Genomic DNA, 26432 nt, shown 5'->3' with positions numbered 1-26432 from the left:
AGACCTCAATCCTACTATTCCTCTGCAAATTTATGTTCACAGAATCAATCCCTTACCTCGCAAGTGCTAAGTTTCAAGAAATTCTGCAAACTGTAAAGCAATGCTATGACTTGGATAACCCAAGAAAACCTGATCTTGTCAATTCTGAGAAGCTAAGCAGGATCAGTCCTGGTTAGTAAACAGATGGGAAACCTCCAGTGAAGACCAGGGTTGCAGAGGCAGGCAATGGCAAACCATTTCTGTTAGTCTCTTGCCATGAAAACCCCACGGGGGGGGGGGTGTTCCACCATAAATCAGCAATGACTTGAGGGCAGGATTTCATTTAATGTAAAGCAGTTTTGTTCAGAAGGCACCTTTTTACAAAGGTAATAATGTTATAACAAAATGGTTCAGGAAGAGATTTTCTATAAAGGCAACAGGACTACACCAGTGTGTATAATATTGTTGCTGTATTATCTTTGGCTGTATTATCCTAGTCTCACTGCTTTTTATACTGATGTTGTATCATTTTCTGCAATGTTTAACATAATCTAATACTTATACTTAAATCTCAATGAGAAAGGCCAATTAAACAAAATAAAAGGTAAATACAATTTAAGGGAAAGTACACCTATGAAACTAAATGAGCTACATACTAACTATATTTTGAAAACGAAAGCTGGAAATTCAGAGAACCTGATAGATTGTTATAATGCAATAGTGACCTGTCAACGACTTAGTCCTCTGGAAGTAAGGGGAAGGGAAGAATGGTTAAGAAAAATTTATTTGTAACGATCTCACCAATTCTTCTTAAGTAAGGCTGGACCTTATTAATAATTCTAGCTTTAATTAGACTTTTCGCCCAACTTAAAAGGGTTTAATTTCCAACTCTTCTCGAATCTCTTTTTAATACCTGATATTACAGTGTCTGCTTTCAAATTCTGTGATAGAAGCTATTTTTAACAAGTAGTGCATTTTGATTAAAAGAGTAACTTATGGCAACATAAGTTACACGGCTAACTCCTCTGGATCTTATGGCAACATACACTTTGAAACTTAACAGACGAAATAAGATAAATGAAAACGCGTCTACCTCAGTCTGGCCGGTGCTTTTTGCGGGGTAATAAAAACCGTTTTTGCACAGCTTTGTATTCTGTATACAAAAACATACCTCTTCCCACCCCGAATTGAAAAGCAGACGTCTGTGGGTCAGGTACACTTGTCCCAGAAATATAATACAGATGAAGAAACTTTCACCAACCTATTCCTCCAAAAAAAAACCCCCAACTGCCTTCGAAGCCCGAAACGGCCACCTTCGGCAGATCTCATAACACGCAGTAACCTTGCCTTGTCATATTTAGAAGTAGCGCTGTACACGGATTGGCCAACAGCAGACGGCCTCAAGCTCCTCCTTTTTCTTGACGCCCCACCGCCATGTTAGAGTGAAAGCGGGGCGAGATAAAGGGAGAGGAGTGGTTGTTTGCTATGTCGTGGGCGGCTGGAGCCGCTTTGGTGGCGTTGTGCATGGCTTTGAGGAGGGGGTGGTTTGTTTGGGGGGAGAAAGACTAGAGTCTCAGTGTAGCTGTTGCCTTTGTTATTCAGTTTAATGGCGGACGCGGCGGCTGTGAGTGGGGGTGAGAAAGAGCAAGAGCCGTCTCCTCGGGCGGAGAATAACAACAGCGGTGTTAGCGGCCTCACGGGTGAGGAAAGCCGAGCTGCAGTAGCTGAAGCGGAGGATTCTACACAAAATGGCGGCCGCTGTGAGAGGCTCAGAAGCGACGAGGAACCTCTCCTAGGAGCTGCTGTTGCTGTAGAGGACACACGCTCCCCCAGTCATGGCCACCGCAAGACTGTCGTCTCCACGGCCCACGAACAGCTACAGCAGCAGCAGCTTGATGATGGGTCAGGAGCCTCTCTCCCCAAAGCATTTGAAGATCTGCTGCCTCCTAAGAGGAACTTTCAGATCCCCAGGAAGAGCAGAGAAAAGAAAGGTGGTTCCCTCGCATCATTTTCCTTCCTCTCTCCCCTCTTTCTCTCCCTTCCTTTTTGCACTACGCAAAGTACCGCCTCCCGCAACTGCATGCAAAACCGAATCGGGTGTAAAGGAAACAGCGGCAATGTTTTGGCCGGATGGTTTTTAGGGAGTGAGGCTGGTGGAAATAACAAACGGCTTGGCTTTGAAATGGCTGTGTTAGAAGTGGGACGGATACAATTTGGGGGGAGTGGGAATTGGTTTAATGCCCCTCCCTTCCGTTTTACGTTCAGGCTCGCTGGCACAGAAAATGGTAATCTGTGGAGCTGGAGAAGATGATTCGCTTCCCTTTATGCAGTAAAGAAAAAGCATCCTGCCGCAGGATGGGCTAGTTCAGTTCTGTGATGCTTTTGAAAGCATCGTTGCTGCTGAAAACCATTTGTATCACCGTCTAGTTTCAGGACGGAAGTGGATCTCAGCACCGTGTGCCTTTCAGTGGAAATTGACTAGCTGATCTTAAGTCTTTCCGCAAACATAATGCACTCACTTTTGTTAGCTTCAAGTTAATGTTCTATGAGGTTTTTTCCTTTCAAAATTGGCGTTGTTTTGATTAGCCTTGACCCTTTGCAAAGCTACCAGTAATTTACATCCCAAGTATTATGATCAACGAACCAAATATTCAATATATGAAGTCTTCTTTTATGACTTAGTAAGACAGAGAAAAGAAGTCTTAAATAGGATCTCTTGGTTCCATCCCAAAATCACTTGGTTTGAGGGTTGTTACATAGACTTAGGCCAATCTATCTCCTACTCTTAAATGTGTTCCCAGGAGGACTTGTTTCAGTTATGAGTTTCAGTCAAGACACAAAAGCTCAAACTGGTCCAAGTACTAGAATTTAATATTTATTTGGAGAAGTGTTCCTGATAGGCTGCGTACTAATACTTGAACCACAGTAGAAGATAACATCAGCATTATAACACTGATGGTTTAACTTCAGTAACACCAGAATTTGTTGTGTACTCTTTTATACATGTACAAGTCCAGTTACAGTTTTCAGACAATTCAAGGACCTTATTATAGACCATTTCTATTATTACAGTATTATGGAAACCTTGATACAGTTCAGTTTTTTTTTGTCTAATACTCTTTTATCCTCTTTAGTGCCCAACAGCAAGACTTCTAATAAAGATACTCATGTCTTTCCCTTTATAGTAAGTGTTCAGCTATATATTGATACAGCTATTGGATACCCCTAAGGTACTTCAAGAGGTAGTATTTATTCAGTAATGGAGCCTCTGTAGGATGGTAGAAGGATTATGTGATGTAACTACTTAAGCTTTTTGAACAGTCAGAAGAAGGTTCCTGAAAGACTCTTTTTGTGGAAATTCCATTTCCTGAAAAATAAGAACAGTGCCCTCCCTTACAGAATCCTTCAGATGAAAATTCCATCCTCCACATAGTTGTATCTCTATGTTCAGGAAAGCTATAATTTGTGCATATATGCTTTAAATATACTTGTTTAGGGTTCTTTATATCTCACTTTTCTGCCAAGGAGATTAAAACAAGGTTTCTAGGTAGTCTGATATCTAGAATATTATTCATCCTCTACCGTATCTGTTTATTTCCAAAAGTTGAATTAACAAAGCTGTCTTTAGACTGTCCTGAGATTGATGTTTTTATTTATTACAATTGTTCCCTTTCATCTTTTAAATAGGGATACTGTGAAACTTGCAACTATTTGCAGGTATCCTTATTTAAGAGGAGATTTTTAAAAATACTAATTTAATCTGGAAAATGTTAGAGATTGTAGGCAGATGATGAATGTCTTTTCCAGTTTGGTGTCAATTGGACACTGATACGTTTTAATCAAAAAGAAATGAAATGTGATACTGTAAATGCTATTCTGTCCAGAGAATTGTAGAAAATCTTTGACTTTAAAAGAGCAAAGACACTAATAGAGGAATTATATAATTGGCTTTTCCCAGAGATTATTTGTGGTGAATTACAACTCCTTGGAGATGATCTTTCCAAGTGTCAGTAACTGATAGGGAAATCTGCTTTATTTCAGAAAAAGAGAACAGACTGAGTTGAATGTAAAGCTTTAAAAATGTTTATTCAGATAACTTGAGGCTATTTAAGACCGTCAATTAAATTTTATCAAACACTGCCTGGTATTTCTTTTACAAAAAGTGATGTCTCAAGTTTCTTGGTCAAACCTCTGGTTAGGATCTCTTTTTCAGTTGGTTTCATTTTTAAAAATCTCTTGTGGCAGGCGAGTCCTTTTTATTTTAATAAAGTCTACTAATTAGAATTCTTTTAACTGTTGGAATAAATAATATGTATAAGAAAAAATTATGTCACAACTAGTTCTCCAATTAGTTTCATCGTTTTGAGAATACTATTTTTTCTGTGGGAAAAAAGACCCCTTGAACAAATTAGTGATGGTGAAGAAAACTAAATTAGATGCTTCTGATAGAAAGCTGGATGTTATACCCAAACAAGGAATTTTAAAATAAAGCTGAAACTGAAAAACAGTTTTTGACAGACTACATCAACATTGGTTTGTATGGCATTAACTTTCTGTTCTTTGTTTTAGGAATACACATTCTAGTGTTTTTTTTTTTACCAGTTCATGTTTTTTGATCCATATATATAATTTCTGATTAATATTTTGTGCCTGACCTGTACTTGCCCTGCATTTAATGAGCAGCAAGACCCTATAAATCTGTAAATTTGCAGTTGCTGTTTGTTACCTTCTTTCTGTAAAAGAATGACTGAAGATTTATCTGAAGAAAAAAAATTGTTTTTGGTCAAATTCTTTTGCAAAGTTGTGCCTTTCCTCTTGAAGTTTCTGCCAGTTTTTAGCATGTTTGTTTACCATGCCTAAAAATTAGAGTTCTACATTTAATTCTGGCTTTTATTCAACCGTTGATCAAATGTGTAAATTAATGTACCTGAACAAGTGTAGCTACTTCTAATAGACACTTTATTTTTTATTTTTTTGTGGGGGCCAAGTCTCCTATAACTGAAGTAAATGTGAACGAATGCCAGTGTGCACACAAACACTGCCAGGCTAAAGAACTTGTATTTGAAAGAACAGCAGCTTGATTAAAAATTTTAGTGCCTTGTATATTACTTTATTCTTGAAAAGTTCAAGAGTCTGCTGCATTTGGCAAAGTTTACCTGTATCTGTATCACCTGGATTCAAGGAAACAAAACATGGTCATGATAGACTGTATCAGATTCTCAAACTCAGAAGCAGGAATAGTATCCACACTTGAACATGTACATAATAATCCTGGTTTGCATTGTGCAAAAACGATAAACTGACAAAAGAGAGTATAGCAGTAAACAGTAACTATGCAGAAAGGAACCTACAAATACTGAATGTCCCTTTAGATGTTAACAATAAAGACAATTCCTATAACAACTATTGGGTATTTTACTAGTAACAGTGACAACTTAGGCACTTCTGTTGTGTACAGCAGTGGACAACTTACGCACTTCTGTTGTAGCTCATACAAGTGTGATTGTTATACACTGTTACTAGCAGGGCTTTTTTCCGGCGGGAACGCAGTGGAATGGAGTTCCGGCACTTCTTAAAAATGGTCACATGGCCGGTGGCCCCGCCCCCTGATCTCCAGACAGAGGGGAGTTTAGATTGCCCTCCGTGCCACTGAACAGTGTGGAGGGCGATCTAAAATCCCCTCTGCCTGGCGATCAGGGGGCGGGGCCACCGGCCATGTGACCATTTTCACCAAGGGCAATTTAAACTTTAAAAAACTCCCCCCTTGTTCCAGCTGACCCAAAGTGACATCATTGTGTGGTCTTGAGTTCCACCACTGAGTTCCACGACCTCTTTTCCCAGAAAAAAAGCCCTGGTTACTAGTAAAATACCCAGAAGTTGTTATAGGACTTGTCTTTATTGTTACCATCTAAAGGGAAATTTAGTAAGTATTTGTGGGTTCCTTTCTACATAGTTGTACAAAAATGATGGCACTTGGTTCCAGAACTAGGATGTTGAAATGCAAACTGCAATATGGTTGTATAGGTGAAATGAGTTGTATAAGAGTACCTACTTCTGTGTGGGATTTGAGTATCTTTCAATTTCAAGTACCAGTTCTGGAGTGTGACTTTCTCCTTTGCTGTATTCCTTATGAAGCTGCCTTATACTGAATCAGATCCTTGATCCATTAAGGTCGGTATTGTCTATTCTGGTAGCAGCTCTACAGGGTCTCAGGCAGAGGTCTTTCATATTGCCTACTACCTGCCCCTTTGAAATGGTGATGTTGGGGGATTGAACCTGGGGCCTTCTGCTTGCCAACCAGATGCTATGCCATTGAGCTACAGCTGCTCCCCCACAAAATAATATGAGAGCAAGTTTCTTCCTTTGCACTGGGTTTGCAGAAGGCTGAAGCTTTGTGAGAGGTGCATTTCTTCTGCAGAAATCTTGCTGGAAATAAAACAAAATGCATCTCCCTCCTGGTCCTGTTGCCTGTAGAAACCTTGATTGATGCACAGGAGTGTACTTGTATGGTTTGGGGAAAAGCAGGAAGCAGCACATGTTCCATTTGAAGGTTTTATCTTTGTCCAGCACTTTGCACCTGGAAAGTAGTGAGAGACTGTTTCTTGTTTGTGCACAATTTTGGAGAAGGCAAAACTATGCTTCCTCCTTTCAGGTCCTAGGAGAGGGGATGGTTGTGTTTAATTTAAGGTATGGCTTCTGCAGAAGAATTTTAATGATGCTTCTGCCTTGATCAAAAATGATACCTGATGTAAAACCGGACCTATCCCTTTAGAGTTCTAGCGCATGTACACAACTTGAGAGAACGCCACTGGAGACGGCTGTGGCTAGCTAGCATGCGAAACCAAACTTGTTGACCCTTCGTCCCAAAGAAAGAAAAAGCAGTGCTTCCGAAACGGTAGTCCGTATCTATTCATGCAGCAGAATGAAGTGGTAGGACTAGGCAGTGCCGCTTCAAACTGCAGAGGAAGGATTGTGTTTTTGAGTGCCAGCTCACATAAACTTGCTGCAAGAGAAAACTAGTATAATCAGAGAGAGGTTCTTGTCTTGTACCCTCCCTTTTTCTGCTGTTTTACAGAGATGAGCATTTTAAATGTGATCCTTCACCATAATGATACAGTCCAGTTGACCTTTTAATATTGTATGGATGCAAGGCAATTGTAAACACATGTCAGGTAACCCTTGCTCTTGTAGTTAACATGAACTAATGAGAACTTTAACCTGGAGGAAAACAGAATAAGCCCCAGTAATTGGTTTTGAAAGAGTATATTTTTCAGTCTGTCGGGCAACATTAAATTTATTATATATTGAAAGGAGGCTGTGAACTGTCTTAGTTATTTACATTATATCAAAGCATCAGTAACACTAGAAGGTGATGCATTAATAAAATACCAAGCAGTATTTAAATTAGGAGAAAAATACTCAGAAGCAATATGTCAAGGGAAGAAAGGTATACTTCTGAAAGTGCTGTTTTTTTAAGAGAGAGAAGAAATACTCAGATATGTAGAGTTCATTACTTACACTTGAAATGCTGCTTAAACAAATAAAAGCTTCAATAAAAATTAATATATAGAGTCATCAGCTTTTGTGGTCCACAGTCCATCTTGTCAGATGCAATCAATAAGATTTTAAGCCAACTTTTTGTTCAGGGGAGACTGCAGGAAAGAGTCTGATAGGATCTCTGCTATAGTTATGCATGATTTAGCATCCAGAGATACAGAAGGGTTTTTTCCCCCTTCTGTAGGTCCAGCATATTGGCTACTGGAAGACTACTGGAAATTAGCAAGATGCCAAATGTTGTGAAACTATTTATAGTGATGTCAGACATATTGAAAGTTTCCTCACAGTAACTATGATAAATACAGATTGTTGTAGCATCAGTAATGTCTGTTAAATTAGGTAACGGAATGAACTTTATAGGTGGTAATGTAGAAATCTTCAAGGAAAGTTGCATGTAATGCTGCCAAAAATCTTACTGCTAAACAGTGGAGTGAATCCTATCCTGCAACTACACTGAATAATGTTCATTGGGGTAAGGAGTTATAGCTTCATGGTAGAACATCTGCTTGGCATACAGAAGGTCCCATGTTCAATCTCTGGCATCTCCAGCAGGATCAAATAGTAGATGATGTGAAAGACCTTTATCTGAGATGCTGGAGAGTGCTGCCAATCTGGGAAGACAGTACTGACTTTGAAGGATCAGTGGTCTAATTTAGTATAAGATTGCTTCATGTGTTCAATATTTATATCCCATCTTTCCTTTTGGCACAAGATTGAACCCTTCCTCCAGTTGTAGTGCTTTTCATACTTTGATTTGGATCCTTTATCTTGTTTCCGCCTCCACAGTATTTTCTTCCATTGCAGTTAGTCCTCTACTGCAGAATGCATGCTTCTGTTGCTAGATGCTTCCATTCACGTGAAGACAATACCTTTTGATGAGCAAAAAGCACCTAGCACCAGAGTAATGGACCCTGAAGCTGAGATCCACCTCCTCAACAAACAGAGAGGGGCAAAAGAAAGATGAGGATATTAGCCAGCATAATTACTGAACTTGGGAAATACTTTCCTCCTTAATATATAATTTAGATAAGGGGGTCTTAAAAGCGTCAAGGTCTGAAAAACCTACAAACAAAAATAATTGGAAATACTCTCTTAAAAATCTGATTTGTGTAAGTACTCTGTGTACCCAAAAGAAAAACTAGGTTTTTTCCAGGTGTTCCCATCAAGAAAAAGGGAGAGTTGTTTCATATTTGCATACTAGTTATAATTTCAGGCGGTAGCCATGTTGGTCTGCTGTAGAAGAGCAAGATTTGGATCCAGTAACTGGTCTTTAAGGTGTTACTGGACCCTATGCTAGTTATAAGTATGTACAGTAATAAAAAAGAAACTTTCATGTATTAACACTTTTTAGAAAGGATCTTACATTGAGGTTCATCTTTTGGGTAAATATGGTAGTAACTGTTGGCACCAAATATTCCCCAGGAGGCAATTATTTCTGTTCTTTTTGAATAACATATTTTGTAAACGTCATTGTTTTATCAACAGAAAACTTTTCTAGGAATAGTACAATTTATTTAAATTGTACATTATGTACAGGCACTGATGGATATTCTTCAGAATATTTTGTCTTTTAACATATAGATCAGTGCAAGCCTGAATGCTCAGATGGTACTATTTTTCTTTCTCTATAGCTCTCTTTCAGCCAATAATTGCAGGATCTCGTGAATTTGATGATGTTGTGAACATTTTGCATTCAGCTTATTTGGACTGTCAATCAAAAGGCAATTTTGTTTACAAAAAAGCCAGTTTAGTTCATAGTGAACTGTTGGAAAAAGAGGTGAGTAACCCTGATTCAGTTGTTGTGAAACAGTCTAAAATGTATACATATAAAATGTGTAAATTTAGCTTGCTGTGGTTTATTATTATATCCATATATATGTTTGTGTCTTTATCTGAAGAGCAGTCTAAGAGAATATATTATCTGGATGAACTGTTTACTCAAGTTGAACATACCCGATCTTAATAAATTGGTGTTATATTTTTAAAATATGCAATTGTATACAAATTGGGACATATACAACCATGTATTACTAAAGACTTAATTGCACGTAAGCCTTCCAAATAAGAGGCAGCGATTTCTGCTTATTTCACCCCTTTGACTACAGACTCTCCCTTTGCTTGATGCTGTTCCTGAGTATCTCCAGACCCACAATGACAAAAATACAGGGTGCGTAGTGGGAAAGGGAAGTAAGAAAGTTCTAGCCTGGATGGTTAGAGATACACAGTACTAATGAAGTATCTAACAAATCTGATCTCACAATTACAGTTTTTTTGGAACTTGGTTTCCTTGCCAGGGAATTCAGATTTCTTTTTTTAAAAGCAGTGGCTTGCCCCTTAAGCAGTGTAAGCAGAGCCACGCTAAAGGAAGGCAATTTCCCTACCTCACTGCAGCCTTTTGTGTGCCTTTTTGAAGTAGTTTTCCTGCAGGTTACTGGACATGAAGGAACAGCATGGGGGAGCAAATTGGAAGGCTGCAGCAGGAGAGAGAAACTGCCAAAAATCTTCCTTCATTCCTCTATAAGATAGGAAATGCTGTTGGTTTACTCCACCAGTAGAATGGCACTTTAGGATCCAAGGCATAGAATATACAGATCTCATGATTATAAACTGTATTTGGTTTTGTTGTGTATATTAATACCTTGTTATCTCAAAGTTCATAGAGAAACGGAGGGAATTAAAACGAGATGGCCGATCAGAAAAAGAACTTGCTGAAAGTTATGCGTTTCTGAAGATTGATCGTGCTCTGGTACGAAAGTCATTTTGATGTGTGGAAAAATTCAAGCGTGGTTGTGTTGAAGACATTGCACACAAAATTTCTGCTGACACTTCTGGTTGAAATTAAAAGATTTAGAAATACAGGTGATAGAGGACCCTGTCAGTCTTGAATTCTCTGTGCTAGAGAACTCGTGATGCCTCTACTCATCCTTCATTCCTAACACCAGATTATGCAAACCCTCATGAATATTGCACTGGGTTTAACCAGTGCAAGTTTTCATTTTGGAAATGGTGGGATATTAATAGTTCACACTGCTACTTTTGAGACAAATATATTCAAGGGGATATGTAATGAATTAAATGATTTTTCTTATATATTTTAATGTTACTGGACTCAACAGGTGTCTGATATCATCTGCTACTTAGCAGCTGAATTTCCTGGAAAAATCACTGAACTTGTTCTTCCTGATAAGGTTTTTTATTTACATATTCAGATTATTGTTACTAAGTATTAGATAGTGCCAAGTTAACAAGTTTTGCTACTATGACTGGCCAGTCTCTCTACTCCTGAAGGCTGCACAGATGAAAGCATAGCAAAATATCCTGCAAACTGCAGCCAAATAATGTGGTGGCACAAGGACACCTGCCAAATAATCAGGATGGGGGGAATGTGATGCTGGTCTGTAGATAAATGAGTTTATCGAGTCCTAACTAGAGATGGGCACGAACAGCAATACGAACAAAAAAAAGCCATGAACAGCCTAATCTGCTGTTCGCGAACAAGCTGTTTGTGAGGCCCCATTCTCAATGAACAGGTGGTCGTTGCAAGCCTCATTCGTTGCTGTTCGTCAAGCCAGACAGTCTGGCACCTGCAATCAATTCCCTTGGCGATTTAGGCAGGGATTGTCTGAACTCTGAACTCCCGCTGTTACCCTGGAAACCCCAATCTAAGCCCAATTTAGCTTGATAGGCAGGTCTTCCTTTCAAGTGTGGAGCTCCAAATTGGTTACAACAAGGGAGCAAAGACCAGGGGGGAGGGGGGCTCCCAGCTCTGACTTTGGAGACAGTGCAGAGACAGTTGCTGTTGTCATTTTGATAGAGAGAGTGCATTGGAGCTTGAATTTTCTGTGTGTGTGGTGGGATAGGGATCTACCCCTTCAAGTTCCAGAGCTGCTACCAGGCTCTGGGGTCAAGCTATTGTTTACTATTGGTACCTTTCCTGGTGCCTGCTCAGGTCAGGTTTCTGGGAGTGGTGCAGTAGGGAACTTGACTTGGATGATGGCTAGAGGAGAGCCTGCTGGCCCCCACAAACAGCCAACCACGAACATGTTCGTGAACAGGGGCATGTTCGTGAGTCCCTGTTTGTGGATGACAATGAACATCGTGTTTGGTTTTTTTTTCTGTTCATGCCCATCTCTAGTTCTAACATCACCTCACTTCTACCTTGTCCCTTTCAGCCATATCATAAGCCCTTCCCGACCTTAAGCATTATGATGATTCTTCAGAGGCCCTTGTTTCCCATTCACATTCCTTCTGTCCTTTACTCAAGCTTCCTTTTCCATCTGTCATCACAGTTTTTTTGTGTAGAAGTACACTACCCAGTCTGTGCAATTATTTCATCTATTTTGCTCTGGTTTTCTACCATTTATATCCTCTTAATTCTGACATCTTTTCCCATTCTTCCATCTGCTCTGCAAACCTTCTGTTCCTAATGTCCATCTGAAGTTTTAATCCCAGTCAAGCTTTCAGCGTTTCCCTCTTCTAAAGAAATTGGGCTACATGCATTTTAATACCTGTGTTTCCTAAGCAGTTGGAATGTTCCCTGCAACCCCACAAGCTCAGCCAATGATTCAGTATGTTTGAAGGACTGCCTCCTCCCATATTGTTCAGCCTGCCTGTTAATATCTGCCTCTCAAGTTATGCTCTCCATGCTCCCTCCTTCAGAGATGAGGTGGATGGCAACCAGAGAGGGCTATTCAGTAGAGGCAGCTCAGCTGTGGAATACCATTCCTCTTGATGCTTGCTTGGTGCCTGTGTTATTCTCTTACAGGTGCCAGGCCCAAGCATTTATCCAGGCTTTTAATTAATAGTTTTGCCACTATTTTAATAGTTTTATTCTGAAAACTGGTATTCATTTTGAGCTACTTAATTATCTGTGTTTTTATGCTCTGGTTCTTTTATGTTCAATTAAGAATTTTACATGCATTATGCTTTTATTACATTTTATTTTGTAAGCCACCTCAGGCAGGTTCTCTGTAGAGGCCAAAATAAATAAATGTAAATGTAGTTGAAATGAAATGAGGCTTTCATGTCTAGCAGAAAAAATTGACATAACATTTAATTTCAGGTGCAAAACATATGTGAGAATGGCTTGCAGGTGGGTCATTCCAAAATGACAGTTCTTGGCAGTTCTTCTATGGGTAATTATGTTTTTTTCTTCATTTGGGTTTGTGGTTTATAGAATACTAGAGAACTGACTCAGTATCTGATATACTGACTACAAATGAGTGAGCTCTCTGAAATTTAACCCTTGTTTACCAATATTGCATAGCCCCTCTAGTCCCTATGTGCAGTTACAGTTTTCTGTAGTATAGCTAATCTTCTGGAGCTCTTACTGCAGTTGCCCCTGGTTGTCAACATTATGCACTAGATATATGGATAATAGCCGATATCAATAGTTACGACAACAGTTCATATTTGTAGAAGATGTATTTTAAAGCCCTCATTGATTTTTTGAAATTTAAAGTTCCAAAAATAGAGATATTTTTAAACTCTTGAGTGCTTTTGTAAAAGTTAAGAAAGTTTTGATATTTCTCATGCCTTTTATGCTGGGGCGGGTGCTCAGTAGTTTTAATGGGAAGGTATACATTTTTGAAAGTATGGTATTGATTATCTTATGGTGTGTATGTTTTGTTTTGCACATAGTTTTGTTTTCTGAATACTTCTATTAAATGCTGTTAATTTTGTTCCCTTCATATGCTCCAGGTGTGTATCTTTCTAGATATGCTGACTTGTTGCAAGCTAATCCTCTAGAGCCTAGAGTAACCGGTGATGTGATTATTTTTAAAGTCATAAAAGTAAGTTTGAATTCTTAGTTTTCACTATTGATGTTTTATTCCTTTTCCTTGTTGTGCAAATTTGTGTTTGTTTATATGCTAGTTCAACCTGACATGTGGAAGATCTGTTTCTATATAAATAATTAAAATCTCAGTGTATTAAAACCTGTAAATATCTGTTACTGAGGAGTAGGGGTGTGCAGTGCCAGGGTGATTCAGAATTCCCGATTCGGGTTTGATTCATAAAGATTCGGCCATTATTTTCAATAGAGAACATGCTCCTAGCTTTCTGGAAGCCTGGGTGGGCATATTCTTTTTGAATCACACCAAACTTGGTGGGGACATTCTCCTTACTCTCCTCTAATGACCCCCCAAGTTTCAGAACAATTGGACTTCGGGGGGGCCATGTTATGCCCCCCCAAACAAGGTACCCCCATCTTCCACTCTCCATTATTCCCTATAGGGAAAAAGAAGTGATCTTTCTAGGTGGCTTAGGGTGGCATTTTGTAAGCAAAATGCACCCAATTTTCAGGGGACCTGCTCCTACCTCTCCTCCGACCCTCCCCCAGGTTTCAGGGAGATTGCTCTTTGAGGGGCCATTTTATGCCTCCTCAAAGGTGGTTTCCATCGTACAACACCATATTTCTACTGTGGGGAAAACTCCTGCACAGCAGAAACACATGGATTGTGGCAGCCACAGTCCCACTCACAATCCACCCCCCATCAGCCCAACAGAAGCAAAGGCACCCCCACCCCAAATCCTCCATCACAGTATTACAACAGCTCCCACCATCACAAAAGAGAGAGACACACAGACACAAACACAATGTTAAAAATTTTTATTCTCAATAACAGCATTAAACCATTGCATTTCACATCATATATAATCACAACTTACAGGTCTACATTGAAACAACCCCCAACATCACACCAGAAATTCACACAAGCACAACAAAAACAATTAATTTAAAATTTTATTTCTCAGACTTCAAGCCCTCCCTCCTCAGATAACAGCATAACATTACATTACAGCAGGACTTCACATACATTACATATTCAAATCACAACCTACAGTCCAGTTGAACAAAACAACAACATCATACCAGAGAATCACCCCCCCCCCAAACCTTTAAAAATGTATTTCTTGGATTCCTTGCTCTTCCTCTTCACAAGTTGGCTGAGGGCATGTAACAGCATTAGTGGCACATTCAAATCACAACCTACAGTCCAGTTTGAACAAAAGAAATAACATCACACCAGAGAATCGCACACCAAAAAAAATTCCTAAAAAAATTATTTCTTGGATTTATTTCTTAGATTTCCTGGATTTTCAGATTGTCACCAGATTATCCATTCTACCCAAACCAAATTCAATCAGGGGACACTCTTGCAACTTAGTCCAGCAGAACCATTGTCATTTTCTGCAGCCAGGCTCTGAGTTCAGCCAGTGGGGAAACACCACACAGCAGAACCAGACAGTACCAAGCCACAAGCACAACACAATGGCATTTGCAGACCATAGTTGCAAAGGTTCCTCCCCCCCCCCCAATGCCAGCTTCAAGTTGAACGCTACCTATGAGCCAATGTTGGGATCTAGCCCTCATCATCAGCTAGCGCGCACCCACACCATTCCTCCCCGCTCCCCCCACCCCTTCAACAACAACATTTAACAGCAGTCCAGTTAATCAACATTTAATATCAACAACAACAGCAGCAGTTTTAAAACATTTAACATTTAATATAGCTTGGTTTGGGGCTGCTTCTCTGGGATTCCATATGGCCTTCTACAGTTTACAGTTGAGTTTACCTAACCTGTCTCTCCCTGTCTTCCTATTCAAGTGGCAGTCAACATGTCTGGGGCCTCTATTCAAAGTTATCTGAACAAATTTGCACTCACATGGACTGGGTCAGTTCTGCTGTATTCTGTGTGTGTGTGGTTGGGGGGCCAGCCAAATTGCAGGGTGCATCCCTTCTGCCACTGAGCCCCCCCGCCCCCAGTGTTCTAACTAATTATGGGAAGAGCGCTATTCCCTAGGTCCTGGACTCGCAGAGGATGCAAGCCGCAAGGAGGGCTCACCTCAGTCGCTCTGGAAGTCCAGTCCTGAGAAATCGAAGAGCCACGTGTTGATCTTCAAGAAGACCAACTGCTTGACTCCATGGGAGAATGCGAGTGCGATGTGGGCTGACAGTGTCGCCTGTTTAAGAAAAGACGTGGTTGCTCCATGCTCGTCAGAGGGCATGAGAGGTCCGGCCAGACTGCCTCCTTCTTAGCCCAGTAGCTCAGCGGATCAGTAGAGAGCAACTCGCAGGGCTCCACAAGGTAGCCCCTGACCACTGTATCTGCCGAATCCTCTCACTTGACTCACGATCCCAGAGGGCCGAGGGCCTGCCGGAGCATCTCCGTGGACATCCCAGCAATGGCCACCAGGGAAGCTGCTCTTCAGGAATCAAGCTGGCCCTAAACCTCGATATAAATGGAAAGCCTATTACCACAAAAACTGCCCAGCCTGGCTCTAAGGGTGCCAGAGGTGGGCAGGGAAACCCTAGTTAAGGGAAAACTAATGGACAGCCTATTTATATGAATAAAAATTGAACAGACTCTTAGCTAACTCTCACTAAATCTTTTCCTATAAAAGCCTATTAAATGGAGAAAACTACCTTAGGTTCCCTAACAATTTACTTTGGAGGGCAAATAGTCAATTAATGACAGAAGCCTACCACTAGGCTAACTTACTAAACTACTATTTAAAAAGAACCAGAAAAAAAGCCTAAACAGTAACTTTAAACCTTTAACAGCCCCCCCACAGCAACTAGAAAGGAAGCCCACAACAACAAATGTAAAAATTTAACAACAGCTTTTAAACTTTAACAGCCCCCCCCCACAGGAACAGGAAAAAGGCCCCAAATAACTTTAAACCTTTTACTGACCCCAGGAAATAAAAGGCCACAGTAAATGGTAATCTACAGTAAACAGCTCCCTTGCACAGTCACCCCAGCAAGCCAAGCCCCCCTCCCAAAACCCAAATGAAACTGCTGCCACTCACTCACTCACTCACTCACTCACTCACTCACTCACTCACTCACTCACTCACTCACTCACTCAAGACAGCAAGACTCACCCAATCAGGAAAAACAAAGAAAAATTAAAATTAAAAAAAACCTTTCCTTCTCCTCCCTCACCAAGACAAATAACCAACCCTCTCCTTCCAAAGAGAAAACCCAGTGAGTCAGTAAATGAACTCTCCTACTAGTCTCCTGAAGTCCAGCGATGTCAGTCAGTCGCAGTCCAGAAGATCCAGAAGACCAGCCAAGGGACTCCCAAGTCACCACAGAAACAGAGCTCAGAGGATCCAGTGCAGGAACTCTCTCTCAGTCACTCTCTCTCTCTCTCTCTCTCTAGGCCAAGGATGAATGGAGGCCGGCTTAAGGCAGGCCTCAAATTTAATTCCCTGCAGCATTTCAAAAAAGGCTGTCTCCTTCCTGAGAATCCTATTGGCTGGAAGCAAAATGCTGCTGCAGGATTGGACACTCCTAAGTCCCCCTCTCTTCCCTGATCCCCCTCCCTCCTCCCCCTTGTACTCGTCTCTTCCCCCTCCCATCCAGTGAAATTGGACGGAATACCTGCAAGCACTTTTCTTGCCCTTTTGCAAAAGAGCAAGAAAAGCATTTTTGCAAGCTTTCCACCAATTTTTGCAAGATGGGAGGGGGAAGGAGGAGGTTGTAGTGACTCACTCACACTTTCTCCCCCTCCTCTCTGCTAAGAGAGAGTACAGGAAGCTTGGGGTTTTTTGCAGGACTTTGGTGGCTGTTTTCATTGCAAACAGCCATCAAAGTGCTGCTCCCGGTTAACCCGAAGCTACCTGAATCGCTTCGGGTTGCTCCGATTCAGTATTCCCGAATTGAGACCAGCATGCTGGCCCTGATTCATGAATACCGAATCAACCCAAATCGGGCCTGATTCGGATTGAGTCAGTATTAGCAAAACCCGAATCTCACATCGGGAGTACCTATACATAATGTCTAAATGCCAGCAGTTAGTTGTATAGGCATATTTTGGTTTTGGAACTGAAAAAAGAGAAGCTTGTGTGTAGGAAGAGTTAATGGTATCTTAGACAGATCTTAGTTTTCAAATGTCTTAAGAAGACAGTAAATTCTAACGAGCATGTTTTAGATCATCTGGAGTAAGATGGAAGGAGGCATGAAGGTTTTTTGTCCTGTGTATTGTATCTGCTGTTTTTCTAATACTCCTTCTTTCCATTTAGGGAAAAATGAAAAGCATATGTGATACGCTGGGAGTAAAACCAATGGACGCAGCCTCAAAAAGTGCTTTAGATCCTACTCCAAAGCATGAATGCCATGTTTTAAAGAATGCGAACAAAATTAATTCTATATTATCTTACAGAGCTTATGAGCGTTCTCAGGTGAGTGAGTTATTTGAAAAAGATGCTCATAAGTATTGTCAAGTAATTCAAGTAAGTTTTTGTATAAAAGAAAAGCTTTAATACAGCCTTTAAATTTTATCATTGAATGTTCTCTAACATTAGTGAAAAATAAAAATGAAGTATTCTAATTATTTTGTAGAGATTTGTCTTGAAGTTGGTTTCTGAGCATAACATTTAAGCTTTTGTCATTTTAATACCATTTGACATAATTGTAGTGTTTGTCAAATAAGGAATTTCTGAATGCACATGATAGAAGCAATTTCACTTTTACTGAATTTCTGACATCTTTGTACATTTATTTTGAATTTGTTTCTAGTATTATTTCTATGAATATGGCTTTGATGAGATCAGGCAAAGACCAAGACATGTATGTCCATATGCTGTTGTATCATTTTCTTACAAGGATGAGAAGGTTCAAAAGTATTTTCCTCAGTCAAGGTAAGTTAAGAGTACTAGATACATCTTTATAAGTAGTATTTAGTGTAAATTTCTTGTGACTATCTTATATGGCAATATTGGACTAGATCTGGTGTTATCTCTGTTGCTGGTAAGGATGCTGTCTCAATCTAATTTATTTTACTTGTTATAGAGGGATGGTGGATGGAGGGAGGGCAGCTGAAATGAGATTGGGGATCCCAGTCCTCTGGGGACATGGGAGATATAGTGGTGGGACGCAGTCTATGAGGAGAAGGCCATGGAGATATGGAGAGGCTCGGTGTCCTTCCAGCCTACATCCCATCCCAAGACACGCAGGTAATGGAGCTAGGGAAAAAAGCCCCCCTTCAACACTGATGTTGTGCAATGCCAGGTCCATAAATGATAAGACCATAACCCTGCAAGATGTTCTTGCAGTGGCAGATGTGGACCTGGCATGCGTGACCGAGACCTGGGTGAGGGACGGCGAAACAGTGGCCTTTGGTGAACTGACCCCCCCCCCTCCGGGGTACTCAAGTCCTCCATCAGTCTCGAATGAGGGGTTGGGGGGGAGGGGTGGTAATTCTTATCTGGGAGGCTTTCTCTTTCAGGCCGCTCCCTGTCCTTGAAATTGCTGGCATTGATTATGTGGGCCTAGTGTGGAATGCCAAGGAAAGTCTGGCTATCTCTCTGGTGTACCGACCGCCTAGCGCATCAGCAGATACCCTGTCAGGGTGGGCATTGGAGTGCCCCAGGCTTATTGTCCTGGGGGATTTCAATTTCCACGTCGATGATGCCACCTCTATGCAGGCAGTGGGCCTGATGGCAGCACTGGGACATTCCCAGTTTGTATCGGCTCCTACACACAAAGCAGGCCACTAAATTTGATTTTCGGGGGAGGGACAAATGTGGTTCCGGATACAATAGAGGCAGTGCCATGGTCAGACCATGCGGTCCTGAAAGCCCGGATGGATATGCCACCCCCCCCCCTCCTTGCAAGGGCGGCGAGCTAATTTATGCTCACCTGTGGAGACTTATGAATCCAATTGGGTTCCAGAATGCTCTGTGAGAACCAATGTTCCATGGCGGCTCGTTGGATGAGCTGGTGGAGGACTGGCAGGTCCGACTCTCCAAAGCCATCGACGAGATTGCACCCTGTCGCCCTCTTAGCCCCTGTATCCGCCGAGCCCCCTGGTATACGGAGGAGCTTTGGCGGAAGAAGTGGGAGCTAAGACGGCTTGAGCGCATGTGGCGGTGAACTCAGGACAAAGAGGCAAGAACATCTTATAGATTGCTTATGAGGTGGCAGTGAAGACTGAAAAAGGAATTTTATGCAGCCTACATCGCATCAGCTAGCTCACACCCGGCAAAACTATTTAATGTGGTTTAGTCATTAGTCTCCCTTTCGGGGGGAGACTGTTCAAATTTGAATTCGGATATTAGCTGCGAGGCTTTTGTGAGCTTCTTTGCTGATAAAATCTCTGCTATGACCTACTGGCCACGATTGACACAGTATGTGAACTAGAGGCCCCTTGGCTGTCTTCAGGGCTTGCTTTCGAGCAATTCAGCCCTCTCTCCGGGGATGAGGTTGATAGGATCCTGCAGGCAGTGAGGCCTGCCACATGCCACCTGGACCTGTGTCTGTTGTTGCTGGTGAAAGCCAGTGCTGATGAACTACGGGGTACCTGGGAGGCTATTATTAATCTGTCCTTGAGCTCTGGGATCTTTCCTGGGGTGTTGAAGGAGGCTGTGGTATGGCCCCTTCTGAAGAAGCCTTCACTGGATCCCGCTGACCTGGTCAGTTACCGCCCAGTTTTGAACCTCCCGTTTCTGGGTAAGGTGATTGGGTGACGGAGAAACAGCTGCAGAGTTTCCTAAGGGATACCTCAGCCCTGGACCCCTTCTATTCTGGTTTTCACCCGGGACATGGGACGGAAACATTGCGGGTCGCCCTCACGGACGATCTTCGCAAACTGCTGGATTGACGTGGAGCGGCGCTGCTGATATTACTAGATCTCTCAGCAGCGTTAGATATGGTCGATTATGACCTTCTGAACCACCACCTCGCCGATGTGGGGATACAAGGGACAGCATTACAGTGGCTTGTCTCCTTTCTCCATGGTTGGGGACAGAGGGTGGCACAGGGGAAGGAGTTGTCGTCCCGCCGTCCACTTGTGTGTGGAGTACCGCAGGGAGCAATACTCTCCCCACTGCTGTTTAATATCTACCCCCTCGCCCAGCTTGTGTGAAGTTTCTGACTTTGGTGTCATCAGTATGCGGATGACACCCAGTTATACCTGATGATGGACGGCTGGCCTGGCTCTGCCCCAAATGTCCTGGAGCATGCTTTTAATGCCGTGGCTGGATGGTTGAGACAGAATTGGCTGAAATTAAATCCCACAAAGACGGAAGTCCTGTACTTGAGTCATGGGTGCGTGGATTCGGGGCTCCAGCTCCCGGCCCTTGATGGGATGCTGCTTACGTCAGCTTCGAGAGTCAGGAGCCTGGGGGTGGTCCTAGATGCCTCCTTGAATATGAAGGCCCAGGTTGCAGCAGTTGCCAGGTCCTTGTTTTTCTATGTTCAGCAGACCAGACAGCTTGCCCCTTATCTTTCGACCCGTGATTTAACTACAGTGGTCCAAGCAATGGTCCCCTTTAGGTTAGACTACTGTAACGTGCTCTATGCAGGGCTTCCCCTGAGTCTGATCCGGTGGTTACAACTGATCCAAAATGCAGTGGCGCGTATCATCACCGGAGTGTCTGGTGGTGCACATATAACACTGGTATTACACCAGCTGCATTGGTTACCAGTGGAGTACTGAATCAGATTCAAGGTCTTGGTACTTACCTATAAAGCCCTATGTGGACTGGGACCTGAGCATCTGCGGGACCACCTCTCCCCATATGTGCCCCAGAGGAAGCTCCGATCAGGAGAAGCAACTACTAGTGGTCCCTGGTCCCAGAGAGGCCTGCCTGGCCTCGACCAGAGCCAGGGCCTTTTCGGTCCTGGTTCCAACCTGGTGGAACGCTCTGTCAAATGAGACCAAGGCCCGGCAGGATGTGCTATCCTTCTGCCGGGCCTGTAAGACGGAGGTGTTCCGCCGGGTGTATGGTTGGGGCTGAGTCGGGTCTCCGTCGGCCGAATAGAGGACATTGAGTCCCTCCATGTATAGAACCGTCCACGACCTAACGGCTGCTCTGCTGAATATGAATTATTGATTGATGGGTAATAGCAATTGATTGTTTTGGTGCTGCCTTATATAGATTTTTTAAAATACTTAAATATTGTATTATTGTTTGAAGTGATTTTAAATGTATCTAATGTAAATTATTATTGTGTGTTTTAGATGTATGTGATCTGCCCTGAGCCTGCAGACTGTGGGAAGGGCAGACTACAAATGGAATTAAATAAATAAATAAAATTGTTCTAAAATTGTCATTTTACTGTTATTTTTAATCATGTTCCTGAGTGTATAATTAGTATATTTTTGTTAAAGAACTGGAAATGGAAGTGTACCATAAAAGTTGCTTACTGATACGCTCGATACAAATGATTCATTAAGCCTGTACTTTTGTATCCCGTTTTATCCCATATGATCCATACACTGCCCTATAGACCAATTTTCTTTTGTCAAAACCTTGATAAACTGAATTTAGGTGCAAGTGTCTCATTTTGTTTTAGTGAAGTGTCTCATGTTCCACACCATAAGGAAAGTTTTGTTCATCATATGAGTCCCTTGAGTATTTTTTACCCGTACTGTGGTTAGTATTACATGTGTATCTGGGGTAGGGTACGAGCTCTTGTGACTCACAGCTCACTTCTTCAGATAGTTAGCCTTACAGATGCTGCTGGACTCTTGCTCTGTCTTACTGCTCCAGACAGACTAACACGGCTACCCATCTCGATGCGTATTTGGTATATCTGAGTTAAAATCCTGTCTGTGTTATAGACTTCTGTATACACATAGGAATGTTATTATTTTAGACTATTTCCATTCTGCAGTATTAGAACAGTAGTTGCCTGTCTGAATGTCCTTCAGATAATTGATTGCTATCTTCAGTCATATAAACTTTCATGAGTCAAAGCTCACTTTATCAGGTGCAAATTGAAATGAAGATCTATCAGATCTGACCTGGAAGTAAGGGCTGGTGTATTTTCATTTCTGTTTGTATCCGATGAAGTGAACTTTGATTCAGAAAAGTTTATACCTTGGAAAATTCTGTTGGTCTTTAAGGTGCTGCGGGACTTAAAGTTTATTCTACTACTACAGAGTAACACAGCTACTCACCTGAAACTATTGTCATTCACAAGCCCTTGTAGAGCTATTTTTAACGAGTATCATGCCTCCTGTCTTGCTCTCCACAGAGGGGAGCAGTAGAACAGTGAGACAAGATCCGTAACCACTGGAGAGAATTTCTCCATGTTGCTAGTTTCTGGCTTTTTCTTTCCTCTGGTACACCTACTGGCACACAGCTTGTTTCCAGTTCCTGGTTCTCTTGTCTGCTACCCGTGGTCCTGTCCTTAACACAGATGAGGTCATACCTCTGGCCTTCCTGTCATGTGACTATCACATACTTGGAACTTATTGGGGCCTGTGTTGCCTTTTGGTGGATAAAGGTGGGTTCTGGATCCAGAAAAACAGAAGATCACAGGGCTGTTTCATCGAATTTTTGTAGTACTTGTTACCCATTGTCAGTTCTGCTTGTAATTGTTGGGATAAGGCCTTGGACATTCTTACGCAAAGAGCCATATTATGAAGCAGAAATCCATCAAAGATGGAACATTGCCTAATTATTCACTGTTGGACAGGTAGTGGACAGAGGTCAGACTGTGAGAAAATTGCTTCAGTTAAGCCCAGAGGCTTCAAAACCTGGTAACATCTAGGTTAGATTACCACAGTACACTCTACATAGGGCTGCCATTGAAGCTTGTCTGGAAGCTACAGTTGTTAAAGGATGCTGCATTCAGAACGGTGACTGGAGTGGATTGTAGGGACTATATCATTCCCGTCTTGTTCCATCTACATTGACTCCCAATTAAAAGTGATGTTACTGATCTTTAAAGCTCTGAACAGCTTGGGGCCAGCATATATATTTGTGTTTGAAGTAAACATATTTGCCTCCTTGGGGACCATGAATTGGGTGGAAAGGTGGCATAGGAATGTTTTAAGTAAATAAATAATATGCAAATTTTGTACATGGAACTGGATCTCATGACTAGGGTTGTAAATTAGCAGTAAGATGAACTTTGGAAAATGCCACTGCACAGTGACAGACAATGCTGGAATGTAGGAAAATATATAAATGGTAAGCGGATCCTTATAAATATCTTCATAAGAAGAAGGATGTTTGCAGGCCTTTGAGTCATTTTTCCTGTACTGTTCACCCTAGCAACAGCAATTAACTTGTAATATTGGGAAGAAAGTTTTCATAACCGGTTTCCTAAACTGGGTGGCTTCCCACGGTTGTGTTAGGAGAATAATATAACTAGTTCTTCCAGTAGTTTGAGGATCTTGATTAGTCTGCTCTTGAAGTCCAAGATTACAGGAACTTTTTAACTATTTAAGATGGCTACGTGCAGCATTTAACAGAAAGGTAAGTCATGTGATGGGAAGGGTCTACTTCAGGAATGTTTAAGCAGATACATGACAGAATAGCAAGGATTCAGTTCTCAAAACCTTAAATCATTTCCTTCTCCTTGAGAAATTGCTGAGTTCTTTGTGACAAAGTAAAAGGGTTGTAATTGGGCACCAACTGAGAGTTCTTTATCCAGGTGCTGGTGACTTCATTGTCTGGGGGTTACATTTCGTCCCCATGTAAAGTGTATCACTGTTGCCTTTCCCCCTTAGAAATCAAAGAAGCAGTTCCTTTTTGGAGGGGAAAGTAAGTGTGGGCAAGTACTTGGTAGCAAATTATAATATGCATTGGTCTGGTTCACTAAACATCAACATTTGACTAACTGTAAATGATCCTTAGCAACATTCCCGATATTTTATGGAGTATGTTTACAAGCCTATGTAAACTGAGAATTCAGCATTGTTGCTTGAGGTTACAGATAGAAGGCAGCTTTCAAATTGGATTGAGGACAGCAAATGGCTGTAGGGTACTTTTGGCTTTAAGTTATACTGCAAGAACGCTTTTTGTTTGAAGCTAGTGCCAGTTTTGGGGATGTAATATGGTGCTCATGGACCCAACTTTGAAAAGCAGGTTGGTGTGATAGCCAAGAATGTTTTGTATCTATTTATTTGCAATATTTATATTCCATGTTTATGCCCAGTCAAGGCCAGCAAAACAGCATTTGGTTTGTCAGCTTTTCTTTGTAGACTCAGCCAGTGTTGCTTCACCAATCCATGCTTTTATAACTTCACAGCTGAATTACAGTAATGTGCTGTATGTTGGACTGTCATTAAAGACAACCCAAAAATTGCAGTGGGTTGATTGTCAGGGATTACCCAATAAGAACACAACTTGTCTGTTTTAAAACAACTGTAGTCTGTCTCTAAGCCTGTCTCTAAGTTCAATTCAAGGTTCTAGTAATGACCTTTAAAGCTGGTCATGGCCTAGAATCCACATATCTCAAGGACAGTCTGTATCTGTATATTCCCACATACCAGCACTGGTCTCTGGTTTGACGCCTACTGGCTGTTCCTTCTCTTAATGTAGCCTGCCTGGCATTGACCACAGCCTGTGCTGCTTCTGTAGTAGTTCCTTCCCTGGCTAAGTGAGTGGAGCACTATCTCCAAAAGTTTCTAAGGAGTGCTGCATCTTATTTGCTAGAGCTTTTAATGAGGTGTAGGGTGCAAGCATTTGGGGGTTCGTTGAGCTTTTATTATACTTTGTTTTAAATATGGATTTGTATGTCTTGAATCATAAAGAAAAACAAGATATCATATTTCAATAAATATACTTCTTGTTGAATTAGTAAAAACAAAACAAAACAGTCTAGCTCCTTAAAGGCAAGAACCAGCCAGTGTGCCTGGAAACTACTTTAAAACTCTAAGTAGTCTAGGTCCAGGGTATATCAGACTTTCTTCTGTCCTGGAAACATAAACAAGTTTAAATTTTCAGCAGAGGCTTTATTATGTATATCCACATTGTCTTAAATATGACAGAATCCTTTCAGCAGCGGCACTAAAACTGTAGAAAAGATTACTCAGGCCAAACTAGATGAGATGGCATCCTTGGAGATGTGCAACCATTTAAAAAAATGAGTTCCCAACTAGGAACTCCTTTAAGCTGCGCCATGGGGTCCAATCCTGGTTGACTGCACAGTTTTTTCTGACCTGAAATCATGCTGGAGGGATACAGGCAAATAAGACTCCCCCCCCCCGCCCCTCCCCGGTGCCCTTTTGGATCAGAAAACCAGCACAAGGGAAAGTATGACCTCTGCAGTGCTATGATGGCTGTGACCAGAATTAGGCACCGGTGGTGTAGTTTAAAGGAGTTCCAAAGAGTTCCAAGATGGTGGCACGTCTTTAGGGCAGATTTGTGGATGCCTGTCTTATCTAGTTTGGCTCTTAGTCCCTTCAAATGGCAGATAAAGACTTTTTGGGAGCATTTGGGTTGTGATATCTTTCTCTTTTTTTGGCTCCTGGTTTTTATTGGGATTTTTGTATTTCTAGGTTATGTTTAGTATTAGGTGGGTAGCCATGTTAGTCTGCAGTAGAATAGCAGGATGACTTTTATCTGATAACTTGTATTTGAGAAGGGAGCTCTGACTCTCAAAAGCTCATACCCTAAAATCCAATGGGATACTGGACTCAAATCCTGCTGTACTGAGTTATGTTGTTTTATTTGCTCCTGATTTGTTTTCATTTGTTTTTTATTTTAATTTTATTATTTTTTCTGTTTTGTAAATGTCAGCCACCTTTTTGGTGAAAGAAGGGAAATAAGTATTTTAATGAATTTAATAAGAACATAAAACAGTAAACTACATAAGAGAACTTCTAATTTGATTTAATGATATGTTTCCCTTGTAGATCAAAGATTTCTAACATGGATAAGAATGCAGGTAAGAATATAACAAATGAAATTGTATGCCATGTGTTAGTACAGTAATACAAGCTATTCAAGGATGGTCAGTTACTTGAAAATAATAATTGTGGTGAGACTATTTGGCTACATATTTGAGAGACTATTTGGCTAACATATTTCAGCTATATGTTCATGTGCCTAGGAGCCCAGGAATGTTGAATTGAGTGCCTTTTGTATATACTTACGGGCTTGATTTCCTTGGCTTTCAAATGTTGTAGCTTCAAGGAATGTTTTA

General features: G+C 41.4%; 1 protein-coding gene across 4 annotated transcripts in view; it reads left to right on the top strand.

The window, feature by feature from the left end:
- Nucleotides 1–1414: 1414 nt before the first annotated feature.
- The window catches only part of TASOR (transcription activation suppressor), a 101111-nt gene continuing 76093 nt past the window's right edge, over nucleotides 1415–26432 (top strand). For all 4 annotated transcript variants that reach the window (XM_054976219.1, XM_054976217.1, XM_054976216.1 and 1 more), the window contains exons 1-8: nucleotides 1415–1970; nucleotides 9168–9313; nucleotides 10190–10282; nucleotides 12599–12671; nucleotides 13237–13328; nucleotides 17570–17728; nucleotides 18066–18187; nucleotides 26143–26174. In XM_054976219.1, coding sequence (XP_054832194.1) covers nucleotides 1586–1970; nucleotides 9168–9313; nucleotides 10190–10282; nucleotides 12599–12671; nucleotides 13237–13328; nucleotides 17570–17728; nucleotides 18066–18187; nucleotides 26143–26174 — 1102 coding nt within the window. In that variant the 5' untranslated portion in view covers nucleotides 1415–1585. The remainder of the gene's footprint in view (nucleotides 1971–9167; nucleotides 9314–10189; nucleotides 10283–12598; nucleotides 12672–13236; nucleotides 13329–17569; nucleotides 17729–18065; nucleotides 18188–26142; nucleotides 26175–26432) is intronic.

Source organism: Eublepharis macularius, chromosome 4 (assembly GCF_028583425.1).
Source record: "Eublepharis macularius isolate TG4126 chromosome 4, MPM_Emac_v1.0, whole genome shotgun sequence".
Taxonomy (NCBI): Eukaryota; Metazoa; Chordata; class Lepidosauria; order Squamata; family Eublepharidae; genus Eublepharis; species Eublepharis macularius.
The sequence above is the reverse complement of the archived record's forward strand: the minus strand, read 5'-3'. Positions and strand labels throughout refer to the sequence as shown.